This window comes from Sinohyriopsis cumingii, chromosome 11 (genome assembly GCF_028554795.1).
Source record: "Sinohyriopsis cumingii isolate HCF-2022 chromosome 11, ASM2855479v2, whole genome shotgun sequence".
NCBI lineage: Eukaryota > Metazoa > Mollusca > Bivalvia > Unionida > Unionidae > Sinohyriopsis > Sinohyriopsis cumingii.
In genome coordinates, this window is record NC_142971.1 from 89,761,974 (window position 1) to 89,783,339 (window position 21,366).

The 21,366-nt window shown below is 35.2% G+C and overlaps 1 protein-coding gene across 4 annotated transcripts in view; it reads left to right on the top strand.

The window, feature by feature from the left end:
• The first annotated feature begins 4,337 nt into the window (after nt 1-4,337).
• Nucleotides 4,338-21,366, top strand: part of LOC149788952 (uncharacterized) — a 51,814-nt gene continuing 34,785 nt past the window's right edge. For 2 of the 4 annotated variants that reach the window (XM_089975100.1, XM_089975103.1), the window contains exons 1-3: nt 4,349-4,479; nt 12,515-13,139; nt 14,342-14,420. In XM_089975100.1, coding sequence (XP_089831226.1) covers nt 12,535-13,139; nt 14,342-14,420 — 684 coding nt within the window. In that variant the 5' untranslated portion in view covers nt 4,349-4,479; nt 12,515-12,534. Of the gene's footprint in view, nt 4,564-12,514; nt 13,140-14,341; nt 14,421-21,366 lie in introns of all 4 variants that reach the window. The other 2 variants (XM_089975102.1, XM_089975101.1) reach the window with 2 other exon arrangements.

Consider the following 21,366-nt stretch of genomic DNA (forward strand, 5'->3'; position numbering starts at 1 on the left):
TCTATCGTATCCCGAGAAATTGTAAGTAATGTCCTCTAGGCTCCACGTCTCATCCATGGGGTCTACGATCCATTGGGCGAAATCGGCCAGCGTGTTAGGTCCCCGAAATATTTTTCCACTTCCTTCAGGAATCTTGATGCAGTGAAGGCAGTGACTAAAGGTAGGCTCTTGTATGCACTTCTCGCACGCTCGATGAACCATGCAGAAATTAGGAATGTAAATACCGGTCTCTTGCATGTATTCGAAATAGAAAATGATGAAATTCCCTTTCTTCTGGTCATATTCATCCTCTTGTTTGGAGTGGTATTTTTTAAAGTAGCTTTCGTGTTCAAGGTCCACAATTTAGCGACAAATGTGACATCCTTTCTTTCCTCGACAAACGTGTAACTTGGCACTATTGGTATGCATGCCTTGTCCAAAAGTAGGGCACAATCTCAGTAGTAGACAAGCTGTTTTCTGCTGTGAACCTTGCGTCTTTAGATGTTATTGGTAACAGACAGAACTACCAAAAGTGCGTTGACAAGCAGGGCAATGCAGCCGTTCTTGTCCTTCATCAAGATAGGGTTTAGAAGCCGAACATCCTGAGCAAAATGCTCTCGATTGTTATAGCCATAGTCACATTTCTCACAATAATAACTAAATCCAAGGAATGGGGCGATACTGGTGATAGCATCAAAATGTTCATCGTGATGATAGACGTGAATTCATTTTCCGTCTTTGAAATATTTGCTTCAAAACAACAAAGGTCCGCACACTTCTTGAGGGCGTACTTTCAAGGTGTAGCGTGGAACCAAGACGTCTTGCAATGTTTGCATTTCAGGAATGCCACAGTGTGTGTCTTTGGATAGCCCCGCTTGTGGTAATTAGAGTTCTGATTCACTTCGTTGTTTGGCTCGGTTCGATTTATGAGTAGTTATCCAGGCTCTTTTCCATTCTGCCGTATCGTTCTTGTCGGCATATGTTCGTCCCACCACGATAGCACGGGCTAAACACATCTGGTCTTGAGGGTTGATAATTTGAACAAGGCTACGTTTGATGCTACGAAGGTCGTCCACCAAGAACACTTTTTTGCGTCATGTCCCTTGGGGAAGAGACACATGGGTCATGAACAGTGTAGTTTTTCCATCAGTGATGTGAAACTTGTCGTTGGATGGTTGCACGTGTTGGATGGTTGCACGTGTTGAATCTTGTCGATGACTTTGGAAGGTGTCAATTCTGCCGGGCTGCTTAACTCGATCCAAACCGGGGACTTAAAACTGTTGTGATGAATGGAAAGTCTCAAACGATCGTCTTCTTTGGCTTCACATTGTCGTTTCAGTGTGGTTAACAAAGAATCCCACACATCGGTAATGAACCCCTCTACTTTCTCGAACGGTACGTCGGACTTGAGATCTTTAAACTTCAACGTGTACGCGTAAGCCGTAGTTCTAAATTTTCTAGAGGAGCTCTTATCCGTCTCTCGAATGTGATAGTACTTTGCAGGGTTTACTGGTGAACTTTGGTTTGGTGTAGACTCTCTGGGTCTGGATTCTGGCTCACTCATGTCATCTTCAAAATCGCTGGCATGAATTTGAGCCTAGACGTCAGCTACTGTGCGAGGCGATAGATCACGTAGCTGCCTCTTACTTTCTTCCACTTTCTCCACGAAATGATGCAATCGTTTCATCTTGACTGAAAAAAGTCAAATGACTACATTTTAAACGTCATGGATCCCTATATCCATGTCAAACCAGGGTCTTCCCTATATAAAGGATCAATGTCTTCCTTCCCAGTAATCATTTCACTCTCAACTCTCAAACCGACTAGAACGATGGAAGAGCCCACACAGATCGAACTTCTGATCAGAGCTTTGCAAGGTGTCATACGAAAGTTTATACGTGGACTTTGGAATAATTACTTTAAATGAACTAATTGTGCATATTTTCTAATTTGTAAGCTATGTCACTTCAAATATGTCAATACATATATTTGTTCCCACAGTATTTGAGTTCTAATCTAAAATGCGTGCACATGTATAGTTTTATAGCAGTGGGATTTACTGTTTATTCTGAGTCTATTAGGGATTAATTTCCAAACACCGCGATAGCGTAACGTACAGAATATTCCTAATCGTACATGTGACAGTCACAACTGCGGAAAGAAGTTTCTCCAAACTGAAGTTGATCAAAAACTATTTGAGGTCAACCATGTCTCAAGATAGGCTTTGCGGTCTGGCAATTCTATCAATAGAAAAAGAAATTGCTTCCACTTTGGACGACGAAGATCTCATCCATGAATTTTCCACACAGAAGGCAAGAAAAGTGGACTTTCGCCTGTGAACCTGGAAACTTGTAATGATTTCATAACGGTACATTAATGTAGAACATCTCTTTTGAAAACACTGAAACTGACGTTTATGTGTGGAAGACTGTCATATATCGATATATAGCCTAGTCAGCAGCTCTTTATTGCATGTCTGATATTGACTTATTGCCAGCTGTGTTTGGCTAATGTAACGAATTATGACCAAGACGTCGACGTTCAGAGTACACTTGCAATTAAGCAAATTATTGTTCTTAATACGAATCTTCATGATATTTGAAAAATGACAATTATAATCAGTTTATTGGGCCAAAGGCATTGTCGTCATGTTATTATTTTGATTTTAAAAAAACCGTTGTCCATAAATAGGATTTTTTAAAATGAATAATGAAAAAAACTAAATTCGTGCGTCAAATCGCGATAGTTGATCTAGTCTAGACATAATCAGTGTTTGCAGTAGCATACCAATCGATATATCGATACTCTGACCCCGCGCGGTCATGGTCGGCCCTAGGCCCCGCGTACTCCTAACACCGCCTCTGTATAAACACATTACATCATATTCAATGTTGTTTCTCTTCCACAGAATAGCTTATTTTTTTATAAAACGTTGAACTTTACTAACTTTTTTTACAAGATCGGTTTAGTTTGCTTAATATCGCTTGCCATTTGTTAGCATTTTTACCTTGAATTTTGTAAAACTAGCTATAAACCTGACCTAATTACTCGACTGAACTGCTGATAGAAAGAATCCAAAGTAATGTATTTCATTTCTATAGCCCGATGGATAAACATTACATCTTTTCAATGCTGTGCGCAGAATAGGCCGACATATCGCGAGCCAGGAAAACACGGGGGTGGTATCCCCGGTGTCCAAAATTAATATTATTTTTAACAGAATATTCTGGTGACAATTGCCTCTTTTCAAATGGTAAGGATTGTTGTATTTTATTTTCGTCAATCGGTCGAATTCGGTATACGTTTTGCTTCAATATTGGAGACAGAAACCTTAAGTGTGCAGAAATGTCCGACAACACTGTATATATTATTTATGCCTTCAGTCCACACTATCTCACTTGTTGTCATTTTATATGTATATGATATACAGTCCTACAACCAACTGTCGATCTCTGACTTATGGTCTGATCAGTGATTGTCGGTCTGGCATTATCTGTCAGTTTTAACGTGTCTGCCTTATATTTCCGTTCAAATATTTTGCATGATTTCTGTAGATCGGTGCTGTGATTGTTTTAGTGATGGGAAGTTAAAATATTAAATCTCAAGAATGTTGATGGTAATATTGTATTTTAACAAAGAACAAAGGTAATGTTGGACAGGAAGATTATGACAAACTTGGTTAATTGCCCGTCCTAGTACGGGAATGAAAAATAAATACTGGGAAGAGCGAGTTTGAAAGAATGTTTGAACCGAAAAATACACAAAAAGTAAAATTAATAAAGTTAAAAAATTATGCAGTCGCACTCGGGACCTCTTTTTTGGCAATTGGGACACAAAGAAAGAAAGAAAGACAAACTTGGGTGCTTATATACAAGAAGATGATAATTAAATTTCTTTGCATGTTTGATAAAATATAGCAATATATTATTTTGTAATTACCTGAGTTATTTCCAGTATGAAATTCCTTTACTTATCTCCTAGATTTTCGGTAACACTGCAAAGTACTAAGTCCGGTTAAGATACAGAAGAGCGTTAATAAATTGACCACTGCCAAATCTTTTTGGAATTGTTTCATAGTTGAGGCCATTCCTAAAAAAAACAAAAATAAAATAAAAACAAACAAACAAAATGTTCAACTCGAAGAGTCATCAACTCTTATGTTGTATCGGCGGAGAATGCGAATAGCTAAAATCCAGTTTAAACTGACGCTAGACCTAGATTATAAGATGCATTTGGTCTTTATAAGCATTTCGTTGCTTTGGACGGATCAAAGGAATCGAGGTATTGCTTGATCCCGTTTTCTTCTGATATACTTGGACTGTCCGGGAAGAATACTTCCTTTTAATCTTTGATTATAAAACGGGTTTAACAGCGGAAGTGTATGTCTGCTTCCAGTGTGAATCTTATAGGAAGATATTTTATTTTTCGAGATAAATGTACGATGCCACGTAGAGCATATATTGATTATTGACCCGAGTTACAACATACAGTTATTTAAAGGTCTGCTGAACCACATACATGACTTACCTTTCAGATTTCGTATGCCTACCCTCTCTTTTAGCCACTGTCATCACCCAGAGGAATGTAAGTGGGTTCGTACAGAGGTGTTGGACGACACAGGGGCTCGTTACAAAGAAAATTTGGAGTATCTGTCCTTGAACCAAGGGATGGGGGTTCTAACCTGTAGCAATATAATTAAACGAGCCCCTGTGGTCGACGCGAGCTTAGTGTTAAAAAAAGCAATAACCTGGGAGAAAAAAATAACCATACCGAGTGACAAAACTCCTCTGATTACCCCGATGGCCCGTTTTGACAAAAGACCCTGACTATCATACTTACTGTGTCTTTTCGTAGTATAATAGACGGGGTCTTTTGTCAGAACGGGTCATCTAGGTAGGCCTAATTGGAAGAAATTTTGTTACTCGGTACGATTTTTTTCTTCAGATTCTTGCTTTTTTAACTTTAAGCTCGTGTCGAGCACCCGTGGGTTTGTATAATTTGAAGCATATAGGTTAGTTGCTTTACTTTATTAAATCAATATTATGATGTTTCATAATCACAGGGACTTGACATTTAAATAATGCATGTACAAGACTGACCGAGGTCCAGTTGTCGCCATCACAGGTGACAGTGCTGCTGTTCAGGTTTGGACAGCCCCCAGCCCTCTATTCATTGACCAATACACTTAATTTCATATGTAAGGAGCCCCTGTTGTTGCTGCACACAGCATTGTGAATGATATCTCTGTTTCTTGCTCAGTGAATTTCAAGGTCAGCAGCTTTAAATGTAGTTATGTGTGTGTATGTTATATTTTTAACGTAGCTTTAACAATTTTTCAGTCATATTGCTATGATGTCTTCAGCATGACAGTTTATAGTGATGTCTAGCACTGAGGCAGACGTGCAGCATGATGTCTCACCCATTCACATTATCCTGACACCAGGCTGACCAGTCCCAGCACTAACCTGTTCATGTTGAGCGCCAAGCAAGGTAGCAGTTAGTGCCCTTTTTTTATGTCTTTGGTATGGCTCGGCTGGGATTTGAACCAGCAACTTCCTGCATATGAGTTGGATACTCTAACCACTAGGCCACCAGAGCGGTTTTAAATGTAGCTAAAAAGTGTACCTGATTTGTTTTGAAGTACTTCAGCACCATTCAGATCATTGTACAGCATAGCTCATCTCATTAAATCCATGATGAAACAGGGTTGTATGTTTGCATAAAATTCTTGACCGCTCCGGTGGTCTAGTGGTTAGAGCATCTGCCTCAGATGTGGGAGGTAGTGGGTTCGATCCCCAGCCGAGTCATACTCAAAGACTTATAAAAATGGTACTAACAACTGCCTCGCTTGGCCCTTAGCATTAAGAGGTTAGTGTTAGGACTGGTCGGCCTGGTGTCAGGATAATATGCCTCGGTAGGACATCATGCTACATATCTGCGGCATGATGCCCCAGTGCTAGACATCACTATAAACTGCCACATTGCAGACATAATAGCGATATGACTGAAAAAATGTTAAAGCTATTAGAAATCCAAAACACATCACATTACATAAAATTCTTCATTGCTACCATGACCTGTGTAAAAGTTTATTAAGGGTTGATCAGCTTTCCTATTCAGCTGTATTCTATCATAATGTTGTTGCCTCACTTGTGATTTCTTTGTGTTGCATTCCAGTACACATAGATATACTTTAATTGCGTCAGACGATACACTTCTGGCAGCAAATCTTTCTTTTTTTTGGTACTGAAATATAGATTTTATTGCTGATCAGACAAATCAGATATTAAAATGAATTTTAAATTATTTTTTAATTTTTATATAGGACATATTTCATTTCAAAATCAACATCCCCATGCAGTTACCTAATTTTGAGGCCATACGTTTCCATGGTATCCTTTACAGAAGTATTTAATAGATAGTATAGTAATTTAGCATTAAGATGAGGTATTACAGAATTTAGTCTAATTGATACAATGATAATGAAAACTAGTAACAAAGTTAGTAAATCCTTTAATGTGTACTGTACTTTGCCCTCATGATATCAGCTTTAAAGTTTGCTATTCGCCTTTTGAAGTTATTTTTCACAGAGAAAATAATGTAAACTAATTCAGCTGAACAATAAATCAGCACTGGAACAGTGACAGGTACTAGCTTGTATATTTGTGAAAGAGACAGTTAAGTTTAAAATTAGGATCATAATGATACTTTGTAAAAAAAATTGGCTCATCAGAACATGTTTTTGTATGTTCAGTTCATAAACATGTTATGGTTAAATATGGATTTCTTTAGCAAATATAAAATGAAGGTTTCATTGACCCAGTTATAGTACAGTTTTTCCTGGCTGGTTCATTTTTTTAGTAATACTTGCCAGTTTGGCTATGAATGTGGATGTTTTGTTATTTGTTAAGAGCATGCTATAGTGCATGTTTCCAAAGAAGACCTGCACAAAGGAAGGTTTCAAGAAAAGGACAACTCCATACTTTAGAACCTGATGTCACTCTGTTGGTATTTAAACTCGCAACACTTACTTGATAACCTGTTAGATCCATGGTCATCCATTGTTTTCATAACTTTTTGTGTGCTTGTTTTCATATTTATATCCAAAAATATAGGAATGTTGGACTGTGTATACATTGGTAACAGTCTGGAGAGAATTCAGTCAGGGTTTGAATCACTACATTTGAAACCTGTTTCAGGTACCAGTAATTTGTTCCAAGAAGCAATGATTCTCAATGAAAATGTTATCTTAATTCAAGATTAGTGTCATCTGTTGTTAAAGACTATAGTACCAGAATTTGTTGAGTCCTTGGGATGACTTCATTTCATCATCGGATGTGAAATCATTCCTATGTCACAACCTTGATTACTCGGCTAATGTGACCAGCCCTTAGCACACTGTGACTTTATGACATGTTTCTTAATGCAGGGATGGTAACATACCTTATAAGTAAATTATCATTTGGTATGGTTGCACAGATTTTGCTAGAAATCCTATCCTATCTGGCTTGAGCTATCAGAAAATAGTTACTAGTAAATCTATTTAAATTTCTTTTACATGATTTTGTGTTTTGCTTTCCAGACCAAATTAAAATGTTTAATGACCTTTATTCTGCATTGTGCTTGTTGGGTCAGTAAAAGATGAAGCTGGTCACCTCATCATACAGTAAATAGTCATGACATTTTTAGTGCATAATACATAATAGAAAAATACTAAGTTTAACATCAATAAAGGCCACTCTGTCTAATATTTATGTTCACTAGTGAACTGACAAGACTGAAATCTTCAACTCACTTTAACTCCGATATGTTGGCACATACCAATGTTTGTGTGAAAGTATCATGTTTTTGTCTTTTGTAATAGTACTATCAGCACATTGGAAGTCATCAAACAGCACTATAAAAGGGGGTGGTAATCAATGTTGCTTGAGGCTGTCTATGGATAGCCCACTAACAATATATTGTCTGTAGAATCAGTTTAGCTGTGGTAGCACATTGACGCTAACACCTGCGATTTGTGACGAGTGCCATTGGCAAATGCTGTGATGCATGGTCAAGATTCTTAATGATGAAATGAGAAGGAGTCTAAATGAAAAGCATCAAGCTAATTCCTTAATTAGGTTAATTTTTTTATACTTTTAATCAAAATGTTTGCATCCTTTATGACATAAAAGCAGGGAATTAACCTATCTGTAAACTAATGGTGTGGCAGTACAACACAGCTTATTTAATAAATATCCAAAAGTAGTGCAATATTTATTGATGATGGATTAAACTGGTGAGTTAATGCTTGCTGTATCAAAGTTTCTATACAGTATATGTAAAATTTAACAGAAACTTTAACAGAATAACATGTTCATTTTTAGATACATTTAGATCATGGTATATGACCTGATAAAATTGTGGTCTTTGGGAAAGGAGTTAGTTACTTGTGACAATAGAGGGAAAATATTCATAAAGGAGGATTTTGCCACAAAGACACACATACAACTAATTTTAGTTTAGAAAAGGGTATTAATTATGCTCTGCTAAAGCAAATTTAAAAAATGAAACATCTGAGGATTATAAACAGTGTACTTCCTTCAAAACTTGAAACACATTCAATGTAGCACATAATAACAGAGTTGGCTTTTGACCGAGGTGTAATATTCATTTAATACAGTAATACATAACCTTACATTGTAATAAATCTTTTTTTAATAAAGATAATGCATCAATTGATATGTAATAAATCTGACATGCTGCCGATGTTAGTAAGCAGCGCAGGTTACATGTTTGAAAACAATATTGCACCGAGTATAAATACAGAATATCAGACATTTATAGCAGAGATAAAACTGTTAAGTTCCTTTTAGCATTATATGAATTCAAAGGGAGTTTCATTCTACTAGTAAAGAATAGATGTTTGGAAATCATAAAATGACCAAGTTGGACATCCAGTCTAATCATTTTTATTTAGAATCAGTTATACATGTAGCAAGTGATAGAAAACTTTCATAATCAATGTAGGACAAAGTATGCCATGCAGTGTTTTACTGGTCTCTTATTCATAGAGTAAAGGTGAACATAGAAAACCATTTAACCATTAAACCCTGATAGTGCCAATAATTTTGACTTAGCCAAAAAGTAGTTTTTGTTTTTCTCCCATCAACACAAAGAAATAGACAAAATTGTCATCTGAGACATCATTCTCCAGTTAACCAATGGACGTTCACAATTGAAATTGGAGGTACAGCTTTTAACTTTCATGTTTTTGTTTTATTTTTTATAAAGAGAATGATTTACTTTGCTTAAAAATGAAATTGAATTTATTGTTTGATCATAACTATAAATAAAGGCAGCCATTGATAACAGTGGACTTTTAAAAAAAAATTGGGACACTTAAATATGGGTGTTGAAAATAAATCTATGGATTCAGATAGATGGATGGATAAATACATGTTTTACCTTTTACAATATCACATAATAAACTGAGGTCAAACTATTGAGCAATCCTTTAAAATACAGCTTAAGATACCATCTGGAACTCCTGAAATAGTTCATCAGGAAAAAATTCTATTATTGTAAAGATTATTATGCTGATTGCATTGAAAATATTTCTTTGGTCACTGACATGTTTTGTTGAAAGAAGAATTCTAATTAAAGATGATGTGGATGATGTTTGTTTACATGTGGCATGCAGCTGTTCCCATACGACCTCTGTTGTATCAAAATTTGATTCTTACAAATCTCCAGGATGAATATGGCAGATTACACAAAGCACTCTTTCTCAGCATCTATTTAATTAATGGTGTGTCAGTATGAATCGTGTTTAAAACATTCATGCATGAAATGAATTTGGTAACTTTAGTAGCATTTCAAGATGCTGACATGAAAATTCACAGAGAAACAGGTTTGGATTTCCTTTGCAATGCTGTGCAGAACAAATTATAGTCTTTTGAGTACGGGTGCGAATGTTTGATTATTATGCATACCTGTAACAGATGACAATGTGAGGTGATAATGTAGCAGCATCATTATATAAAAAAAAATTTAGACATGAGATCTTAATAATTTTTGTGTTTCAGTTGTCTCCCTTTATCATAAATACCAAAATTATGTTGAAAATGAATTTACTGTTGTTTGCCCCATAACAGTATTCAGACTCATTTAATGAAATTTTCAGGGTTAAAGATAAAAGTTACAAAACCATTGTTGAAAGTTTAATTTGTATGTGCTATACTTGTGAACATAATAAACCAAACATTTGGAATATTAAAGGTAATAAAGTCCAATTATGAGGCAGCAGACCATATGGGTGCAGGTTAATTTTGGACCAAGCTTATTTGGACCATATGAGTGTAGGTTAATTTTGGACCAAGCTTATTTGGACCATATGAGAGCAGGCTAATTTTAGACCAAGCTTATTTGGACCATATTGCATTCTGATCTGGACAATGTGAAATGATATGAAGTTTAGTTTTCAGTGTAAATGTGACTTCTACAGTTGTTTAAAATATATTTCTCATTACGTCACAGGTACATTGAACAATTAAAAACTGCAGTTAAGGAGGCAAAACCTTGACTTTATGTGAGATAATGGCATAGTTCTGTATGCAAATCGAACGAAATAATGTTAACACTTTCTTGCACTGCCAATTTAAAAATAATACAATTACTAACACTTAAAAAGATCATGAAAACAGGGCTCATTTAGTAAATTTTTCTTTCAGTTGTATATATTTTTCTGAGTATATTAATGCTTTTCTATTGTTTTGTGCTTGATTAGCTCTCCTAGTCCAGAAGTGCTTATATAATATATTGTTCGTTGTTTTACGTCCATCCATCTCTTGCCTCAAGCCTGTAATTACTTCTCCTCCATGACTGTTTAGAGCGAACCATGTCCCACAGGCCACTTGTGGCCCAATCCTTCACATTATACTACCTGTGGCTATCTATGTGGGCAGTCCTTTTGAAAATATGCACTTAATTAATACATTTTATTAGTGAACAGCAATAGTTCTTGCTCATGCAGCCCATAACCTAGAGCATTTTATCTGTTTTGGTCCAAAATCAAGAAAGGTTGGACACACATGATTTGGAGGATTGCCATGAAATTTTACACACACCATTTCCATGGTCTAGTGGTCTTAAATGAAAATGGTGCTGTTTAGATATTGAATATGGCCACCACAGCCTTCATTATTCCTGGAGAAGCAGACAGAACAGCGTTAGTACCCCCGTACCACTTTTAAAAATGAAAAGCATCAAGTTTATAAACAATGCACAAAACTTGGTCATTTCATTACTAGATTTATAATTTCTAACCTGATTGTTGCCAAGGGGTCCATAACACTGTATATATTAGCATCAGAAGCTTCCAATGTTAACAAGCAGCCAGACTACTCACTGTCCTTTTCTGGTTTATAGAATAGTCCATTTTGTAAAAACTGTGCATCCAATATTTGTAATGTATTATTATAATATATCTAAAACAAACTGAATATGTAAACGGGAGGAACTGTTGCATACATGTGTTAAAAGAGATGTAACTAAAAAATGTACGGAATTATTGAGATTATTAAAAACAGTGAATTACATCATATCTTTGGCTTGGAAACACAGACTGAACCATGCAAATATGGTGACCATGTTGCCAAAGAAACTCCCATTTGATTCAAAATGCTTACTAGTTTACAATGTTTTATATCCTTGATGCCTTCTGTTTTTAAAACTGGTAGGGGTACGAGCAAACAGATTGGTGTGAGAGTACTATAACTGTCTTGTCAATTCAACCCCATCTTTTCTCATCTTCTTATGTGTTTACATGTACTATTAGATTTTTTGTTTGATAACTTTAATTATTAGCATAAGTTTCTAATGTGCAAAAAACAGATAAATAGAAAAAAAAAGATGTTTATTTGTAAAATAAATATAGCACAGTTGCTAGAATGCATCCTATATTATATTTTATCTTAATTCCAAAGTTTTGTTATTATATCACGTCATATTTTGGGTCAAGTTCAGATCTTCCATGGGCAAATTCAGTTTTCCAGTCAGCAAGCTGAAGGTTTAATATACTTCCAGGCAACCCTGTTGCAGCAAATTTTGTGAGTAAAGCAAAAGTACATTTTAGCAGATGTTTCAGTGATCTCATTGAAATAATTATTATTGAAGCATCCATGTATAAGCACATGCCATTAGTTATAGCTTAAAAGTTCTTACAAATTTGTATGTGTTCAATCAAATACTGTCTATATTTACTTATAAGTTGAGTCCAACTGCAGACTCCACAGACCAAGATCTGAAGTTGCTTAATGAGCCAGCAGACCTGGGTCTGTGCAGTTTATTGGGAGTAATCAGTAGAACAAACAACATAGACAGCAATCTGCAGTTGCATTATGCTATAGCAGATCAAGATCTTAGTTGTTTGCAGTTTGTCTTGACTTATAAGTGAGTATATACAGGAATTATACAAACTCGTGTAGTGATATATTAATATTGTTAACAGTTCCTTGTTGTTTTGTTGTATCGAGATGTTGATATATTTTTTCAGATGCTGAGCTATGACAAAGAATGAAAGTAAAGCATCAAGCGAAGAGTTCAACTGCATCAAGGGGTGGCAAGAATCCTTCAGCACCCTTTAACAAGGAAAATAAAAAGAATTTTCTCACAATTGACATCAAATTCATCAGTTTTGGATTTTTGATTGTTTTAGTTGCAGTTATTATAGTTTATTTCAATGGTCCGGATGTATTAAAGATTTTTAAAAGTAGCACAAAAAGGGTTCAGGGCAATGAGTCATCAGGAGCAAAAGTTGCAGGAAAGCCATCAAAACGGGGAGGTTGGAGATTAGCAGATGATAAAACACTTCAGGAATTTGGATCAGAAATTTGCAGCATCGATGTTCATAATGCAGATGAACTGTCCATGAAGGAATTTGAAACAACATACAGGTTTAAGAAGCCCTTGATTGTAAAATTTAAGAATGGTGCCAAAAATTGGACAGATCCAGAGAAATGGACTGTGAAAAGTTTAAAAAGAGAGTATGGGGAGTGGTCAGTCCTCTCAGGCAACTCTTTGGAGATAGTGAGGCTTGGAGGAAGAGGGGAAATGGCAACCTCCTTTTCTCAGTATGTTGACAAGTATATGAAGGAGCAGGACTCACTTGGAGAACCATTGTAAGTGTTTAGTGTAAAGTCTAAAATGGGTTGTAGGAGTTAGTGGTATTTGTTAAAATTTATGAAAATATTGCCAAAAAATAACTTCCAACAAAAATTAATCATACCAGGGATTTTTAAAGGGTGTCCAGGGTCCAGTAATGGACTTTTCTCCCATTATTAAACATACAAGGTTCATGCAGACTCTTACTGCATGGAATTTGATTCAGAATTTGTTTTATACTTTCAGTAGAACATTTTACTTCTCAAAGTGGAGGGTTTAGTGTTTCTTGCCAATCACAAAAAAATCCATCATGCAGTCTGTCACCTGGTAGACTCTTTTCCCTAAAGTGATTTTATGACGGTGCCACACCTTGACAGTCTTCTCTCATGAGAGGTGTATTTTACATCATTCCAGGACTTTTATTTACAACATCTTCCCCTTTTTTGGTTGCAGAATGTATTTTTTTGTTCCTTGTGAACATTATCACTTTTGTTCTCAATTATACATGTATTGTAATCATAAGTGGCTATATATTTGTGCCAGAATCTTAGACTTTGCATTGTGATCCAGGTCACCACTGATTAACAACATGACGTGATGCATAAAAGAGTTACAGGTTCTTTGGAGATGACTGTTCATAATGGTGTTTATTTTACTTGACAGTGTTTTGACATTTATTTGAGTAAATAATATTAAAGGGATTATCATTTCTAATATAAATTATCTTTGCAGCCAATGGCAGTATGATATGGTCTGTTTGTATATTTTAAATGACATACTAATTAATATCCATTCATCCAAGAAGCTATAACTATGTAAGATAGCAATACATTGGATCTGAGCTTATCAAGGTATGTGGTTTTAGCAAATATCATCAATACTCACCATTAAGTCAAATCCAACTGCAAACATATATCCTGATCTGCTGTAACATAATGTGCCTACAGATCAGGGTCTATGTCGTTTGTTCTACTTACTACAAAAGTAGTTGGGATTAGCTGTGGTGAGCCATAGAAATATATCTTAATTAATTTGTTCATTTACAGTGTACTTATACAGTTGGTGTATCATTATCTTTCATATATAAATAAAAATTATCTGATCTTTAGTAGAAATCATTCTGTACTTTATTCCATATATTTTTAGTTTAAGAATGACATTTGTTAAAATAAAAATTTGTGAGTGACTAAAGCACATGTACCTATATTTATTTTTGCAGCTATGTGTTTGATCGAGAATTTTATAATGACTCAAGTTTACCAAAGACTTTAAAACCGCCAGAATACTTCAAAATTCAGGTTTGTACACCAGTTCAAGTGTACCTCATTATAACGTACTTCATTATAACATGATTCTGGATATAATGCAGTAACAAAACAGACCCCATAACCAAAATCATACCATTGTATAACAATATGCATTGAAGGAAGACGAGATGAAGCTTAGTGTTATATCTTTATTTCCTTTTCCAAAACAACATTATTTTAAAAAACTTGATGCCAGTAGTTCTTTCTATACCACTGTTAGCAGTATGATGCTGTTTTCAGTAGATTGCTGTTTATGACATAATGCAGCTGTCACTGTAACATGGTCAGCATTTATAGAGCCCAACTACCATATTATGATGACAGAGAGCTGTATTAGTATTCATGTAGGTTACATCAAAGATTTCATTCTCTCGTAGCAGCAGGATCAAATTCTCTTGATAATTCATTACAGTGCTTGATACAGTTATGTATTATGAATCAATAACCCTTTGCTTGGCAAGATTTTACTCACAGAAGTCCACTAAAATCATAATAATAAACACAATTATGATAGCTTAAAATATATAGTTTGTTATAATTAGCACTTGGCCTCTGTTCTAATGCTAATGGTTCTTGTCCTTTTGACCAGTGCAAAATAATGTAAGGTAATGAAACACAAATCTGGAGGACAAATAAATTTTCTGTACGGTATTCCAGCTTAAATGATATAGAGGGTCACCCTGCCTACCCCATTAAAAGGCATGCCTATTAGACCCTTTCCAGTTTTTTAAAAATAAAAATAAACCCAAGGCAACTAAAAGCCCTAACAGTTCACACAAATATTCATGGGATTTACACTGGTTGTATAACCTTGAAAAACATTGATTTTCACAGCTTGAAAATAAGGAAAGAAAAGTTGCAAAGTACAAGAATTCAATAACACTTAACCTATTTGTAAATGAGGAAAGAAATGTCGTATAAGCACATTCATTTACTCCCTTTTTTTCTAACAATACAATAGCTCTTCCAGGAAAGCATTTAGTTTGTTCATTTAGTGTTTTTTTATACAAAATCAGTGCCAATATTGTTTATAAAAATGTGCCATATTACCCAATAAACAATACCGTGGTCAGCCTCAATTTGATCTGGAATGAATAGTTAATGTGAGGTTATATATGTACTCTGCAAGTATTGCATCGATAAATATACAGAAAAGTTGCTGTGAAACTGGAGATAAGACAAATAATCATGAAAAAGAGCCATGTCACTTCCTTATATTTTATTAATTTTTTTTACAATGATATACATGTACTGTAATTTGATAGTATAATTCGGCATGGTCAAGCTATAGGCCTGTGTGTATTTTTTTTGCAGCTCGTGATTATACAAAATGTAAGTTCTATAATTATAGTATAATTATTGTAATATATATTATGTATGGCCCATTGAATTTTACATTTTGGGTTTCCCATGGTGTTGAAGATGTTGGAGCACCATGGTATAGTTGATGTTTTTTTTAATTTATAGTAAAGAATACTTATTGTTTACAACTTTTTCTAATTTTACATGAATAAGAAAGGTCTGCACCTTACCCCTTATTGCCCCTCCCTTCATCATGCACATTGATGCATGTACTAGAGGATGTTACTCCAGCTGTAATATACAAGTAGTACTAGAGGATGTTACTCCAGCTGCAGTATACAAGCAGTACTAGAGGATGTTATTCCAGCTGCAATATACAAGCAGTACTAGAGGACGTTACTCCAGCTGCAGTATATTAGCAGTACTAGAATATGTTATCCCAGCTGCAGTGTACAAGCAGTACTAGAGATGTTATGCCAGCTGCAATATACAAGCAGTACTAGAGGATGTTACTTCAGCTGCAATATACAAGTAGTACTAGAGGATGTTACTCCAGCTGCAGTATACAAACAGTACTAGAGGATGTTATTCCAGCTGCAATATAAAAGCAGTACTAAAGAATGTTACTCCAGCTGCAGTGTACAAGCAATACTAGAGGATGTTACTCCAGCTGAAGTATGCAAGCAGTACTAGAGTATGTTATGCCATCTGCAGTATACAAGCAGTACTAGAGAATGTTACTCCAGCAGGAGTATACAAGCAGTACTAGAGGATGCTATTCCAGCTGCACTATACAAGCAATACTAGAGTATGTTACTCCAGCTGGAGTATACAAGCAGTACTAGAGGATGCTATTCCAGCTGCACTATACAAGCAGTACTTGAGTATGTTATTCAGCTACAGTATACAAGCAGTACTAGAGAATGTTACTCCAGCAGGAGTATACAAGCAGTACTAGAGTATGTTATTCAGGTGCAGTATACAAGCAGCACTAGAGTATGTTATTCAGCTGCAGTATACAAGCAGTACTAGAGAATGTTACTCCAGCTGGAGTATACAAGCAGTACTAGAATATGTTATTCAGGTGCAGTATACAAGCAGTACTAGAGTATGTTATTCAGCTGCAGTATACAAGCAGTACTAGAGAGTGTTACTCCAGCTGGAGTATACAAGCAGTACTAGAATATGTTATTCAGGTGCAGTATACAAGCAGTACTAGAGGATGTTATTCAGGTGCAGTATACAAGCAGTACTAGAGGAAGTTAAACCAGCTGCAGTATACAAATAGTACAGGTACTAGAGATGTTATGCCAGCTGCAGTATACAAGCAGTACTAGAGTATGTTATTCAGGTGCAGTATACAAGCAGTACTAGAGGAAGTTAAACCAGCTGCAGTATACAAGTAGTACAGGTACTAGAGATGTGCCAGCTGCAGTATACAAGCAGTACTAGAGTATGTTATTCAGGTGCAGTATACAAGCAGTACTAGAGGAAGTTAAACCAGCTGTAGTATACAAGTAGTACAGGTACTAGAGATGTTATGCCAGCTGCAGTATACAAGCAGTACTAGAGTATGTTATTCAGGTGCAGTATACAAGCAGTACTAGAGGAAGTTAAACCAACTGCAGTATATTAGCAATACTACAGCTAGCTTGCTTTACAGTATATATCCAAACATATACATGCTGTATGAAAAATTAACAAATTGCTAAACCTGAACAGATCTATTAATAAAATGCCTATTTCTTGAGAATATTTTAATGATAAATGCTTCCTTAAGATGAAAATTAAGTCATCTGCCTGATAGTTTTCCAAAACCAAACAAAAAGAGCTTTAAAAAATGATTTTGATGAAACCCTGCTATAACATTGCTCATTAAAACACAGACTTGGATACTGCACGATCATGCATGGCTCCAGAAATTTTACAGTAATTTAACCAGGTGCATGCATGAAGTACTACAAAGTTTTAGTGCCAAAATAGACAAGAACTTTATTTCATAATTTGGCAAGATATTTTCTATTCTTCAAGGAAAAGAAAAAAGAAATATGATTGCTTCATGCATATTATTGAGAGACATTAGCTTCTTAAAAGTTGTCTACATACCTATTTAGGGGAGAACAATAAACTACCAATGTCAGCTCAATCAGCCATCATACACATCGCTTGAATCAAGCTTATCACACATATTGTTAGGGAGTAGTTTTAGTCATGCCATAATCAGTTATGCTACTCCCAGTTTTTGCTCTGCTGTTGTGAAGTCATTGTTTATAGTTATAAACATAAGTTTCAATGAAGATACCTTATTCTTTGTGTTTTAGAGATAGACTCAACTGTTTTATGGAGATTAGTCTTTTCCCCTGAAATCAAATTATTATTTACTCCCAAACTTCATCCACGCATTAACCACTGGTGGCCTTGTGGTTAGAACGTCCGCCTTGGATGCAGAAGGTCATGGGTTCAATCCCTGGCCAAGTCATATGAATGACTTATAAATATGGTACTAACAGCCACCTTGGGGGCCCCTTTGTGGTAGATAAAAACCTATCATGGACTGAACATATCAAATATATCAGTAAAAATGTCAATTCAAATTTATGATTTCTCAGTAGGATAAGACATTTTCTCCCTGAAAGGCACAGAACACTATTTTATAACTGTTACATACAACCCTACTTAGACTATATTATAGTATGGGGTAATTCAAATGATAAAAACACAGCAATGCTAGCACATCTTCATAAAAGAGCATTTGGGCTAATATCAGTCCAAAAAGAAAGCAAGGACAATTTATCTGGTAAGTTAAAAATATTACCTATTAAAGAATAAATCTGTTTGAGAAATGCCAAATTAATGTACTGGATATCCAATAATAGTGCTCCTGAATATTTACAATCACTATTCCAGTATAGGCTACCTGGTAATACTCCCCACTTGCGATCCATGTCTACCAAACAGTATAAAAATCTCAAACCAGATAAGGAATTATTCTGAAAAAGTTTCCAATACTCTGGAACTTTGCTTTGGAATAGTGTTCTAGTTCATTAGAAATGCCCACTCTATTTCCTTCTTCCAAACCCAGTATATCTGGTGGCTTCGGAGATGTAGTTAAAATGAGAATTGAAACAACTGTACATACATTTGTATTCATGAATGCCTTTGGGCGTCATTAAATATACTACTTGTATATTTTGTCACTAATTGCACATTACATTGACTATGTGGGTTCAGTATGTATGGGTTAGTATCCATCTTGTGAAAAGAAAGAAAGTAAATATATTGTGTCAATTCGTGTACATGCTAGTATGTATAGATATGTGTGTGTTTGTGTATATGTCTGCATTTGAATATAGATAAATTCCTTTATATGAGGGTCACAAGGTAGATTAGTTCTTTAGCTAATTGTATTACCCTCATTAAATAAAGTCATTATTGTTATTACTATTATTTATTACTATTATTATTATTATTATTAGTAAATTCAACAGTTTCCTGACAAAACAAGTGTGATAATAGTCAGACTGTACTCTATTAGTACCATGGTTATGGTGAAATCCATTTCCAGAAAACATAAGGGAATCAGCTTTCTCACCTGCAAGCACTTCCTCATGCAGCATTGGGTGAACCGAACTCAATATTTTGAATTAGCTAAAGACATAAATAAACCACCCTTGGGTATTGCTACATGCAGTAATGGAAGATGAGTATATTTTCATTCATATAGAAAGCATTGACATTAAGTACACACGATTCCATGACATGTTTGATAAGTTTGTATTAGCAAGAAAAATTAAGTATCTGGATTAAAGCAGATTCTCGTGGAAAAATTCATACCTGTCACCTCTCACACTAGGAGAAAAAAAAATCCTGCTTTTTGGAGTCATTCCATGTCGACCTCCCGAGCTCATAATATCTCCTGATTTTTTGCAGAAAACTCCTGATTATTACATTATGTCTATTTTCATTTCTCCAAACAAAATCCCACACAAATAGATATACCATGTGCAATCCACAGAAGCCATGTTCTATTTTATCACCTGTGAATATTGTTGTTATGAAACAATTAATATCACACTACAAAGTGTTTTTTTTCTTCAGTAAATAGACTGTTATATTTGAACATTATTCGTGTAAATTTAAGAAATTTTTTAACCTGTACAACAATACTGTGGTAAAAAAATAAACCACAACAATAAAATTGTCACCAATTAGTTTCAATCCAGTAAATGATCACTGTGAATGCTGTGTAATTTTCGCAACAAGCAAAATAGCATCTCCATTCCCACCAAAGATACTTATACAAATAAACGCCTGACATGCTTGTACCATATATATAAACCTTAATTACCATGATTAACTTAAAAGAAGGAATGAAAAACAATATACCTTGCACGATATGTTCCCCAAAAGATCTAATTCAGAATACATAGTTTCTTTAGTAAACAGTGTTATATGCCTTATGAGCTGATCTTTAGGAAATGAGGTGGGATATTAAATGTGGGATTAATAGTTGCCACATGTATACTAACTTGTGGCTGCAAATTTGAACTGTTAAAATGAAGTGATAGGCATCGTAAATTACAACAAAATAGGGCATCGTTTATTTGCCAATCAATTGCTGGTGCTTACATACACAGACACTGTAGAATATGGTTTATTTGAAGTCTGTCAGAGGGACAGTCCTTTTCACAAGATAAATGCATTGTTACGGATTAACTGTTAATAATCACACTGACATTATTACTTATGTATATAAGTCTATCCTTTAGCTATTGTGCAGTTTAACCACAGCTGACCATACTATGAAAAAGGGGCATATCCTGTGGCAAAACAAGATGTACCACAGGGAGAACAGCAAGTCCCATAGGTGCTTCATCCCCCTTCGATTTCACCTTTAAACATTATTAGGCCAACATTCTTAAAATATAATGGCTGACCACTACATGTTTTCCAAACCGGCCTACCTGAATAGTTGCTATGGGCATCCCTGGTGCCTCCTTTGAGAATTTCACGCCTATTGTACCTGAAAGATTGGTCAATATTTATTGAAACCATTGCTTAAAAAATGCCACATGAAAACTTTCCAATTTCGAGTCCCAATCTCCCAATTTTTTTAATTTAATCGCCCTACTTAGCTTTTGAAAAATTACAGAAATTATGCTTTTTATCAACATTTTCAGTGCAATTACTTGTATGAATACAATGAGATCAACTGGTAGGTACACATACTTATAATATTTACAGTTCAGTTGCCAATATTCTTTTACATGTAATGTGTGGTTCTCAGCCACAAGAAAATGAATAATAATTATTTAATAAATTGTTCAAATATTTGTGGTTAATATGCATCAAGTTGGTAACTGCATCACAGAAGTTAATAATTTTGCCCCCCCCCCCCCATGTCCTGTATAGCTAAAAGGATACACATGTAATATTGTCGTCACTTAACTGACTTCATTGGACATAGCACTTTGTGGATCCTGGTCATTGTGTTATAGCTATGTTTTTATCCCATTTCTATACATGCATGAACACATCTAAATTGCTGTTGCCTAATTGTATTGTTAAAAAAATGTTGTTACAAAACATATTGTGGTCACTTATAAATAAAATCTAAATGAATTGTATTTTACTG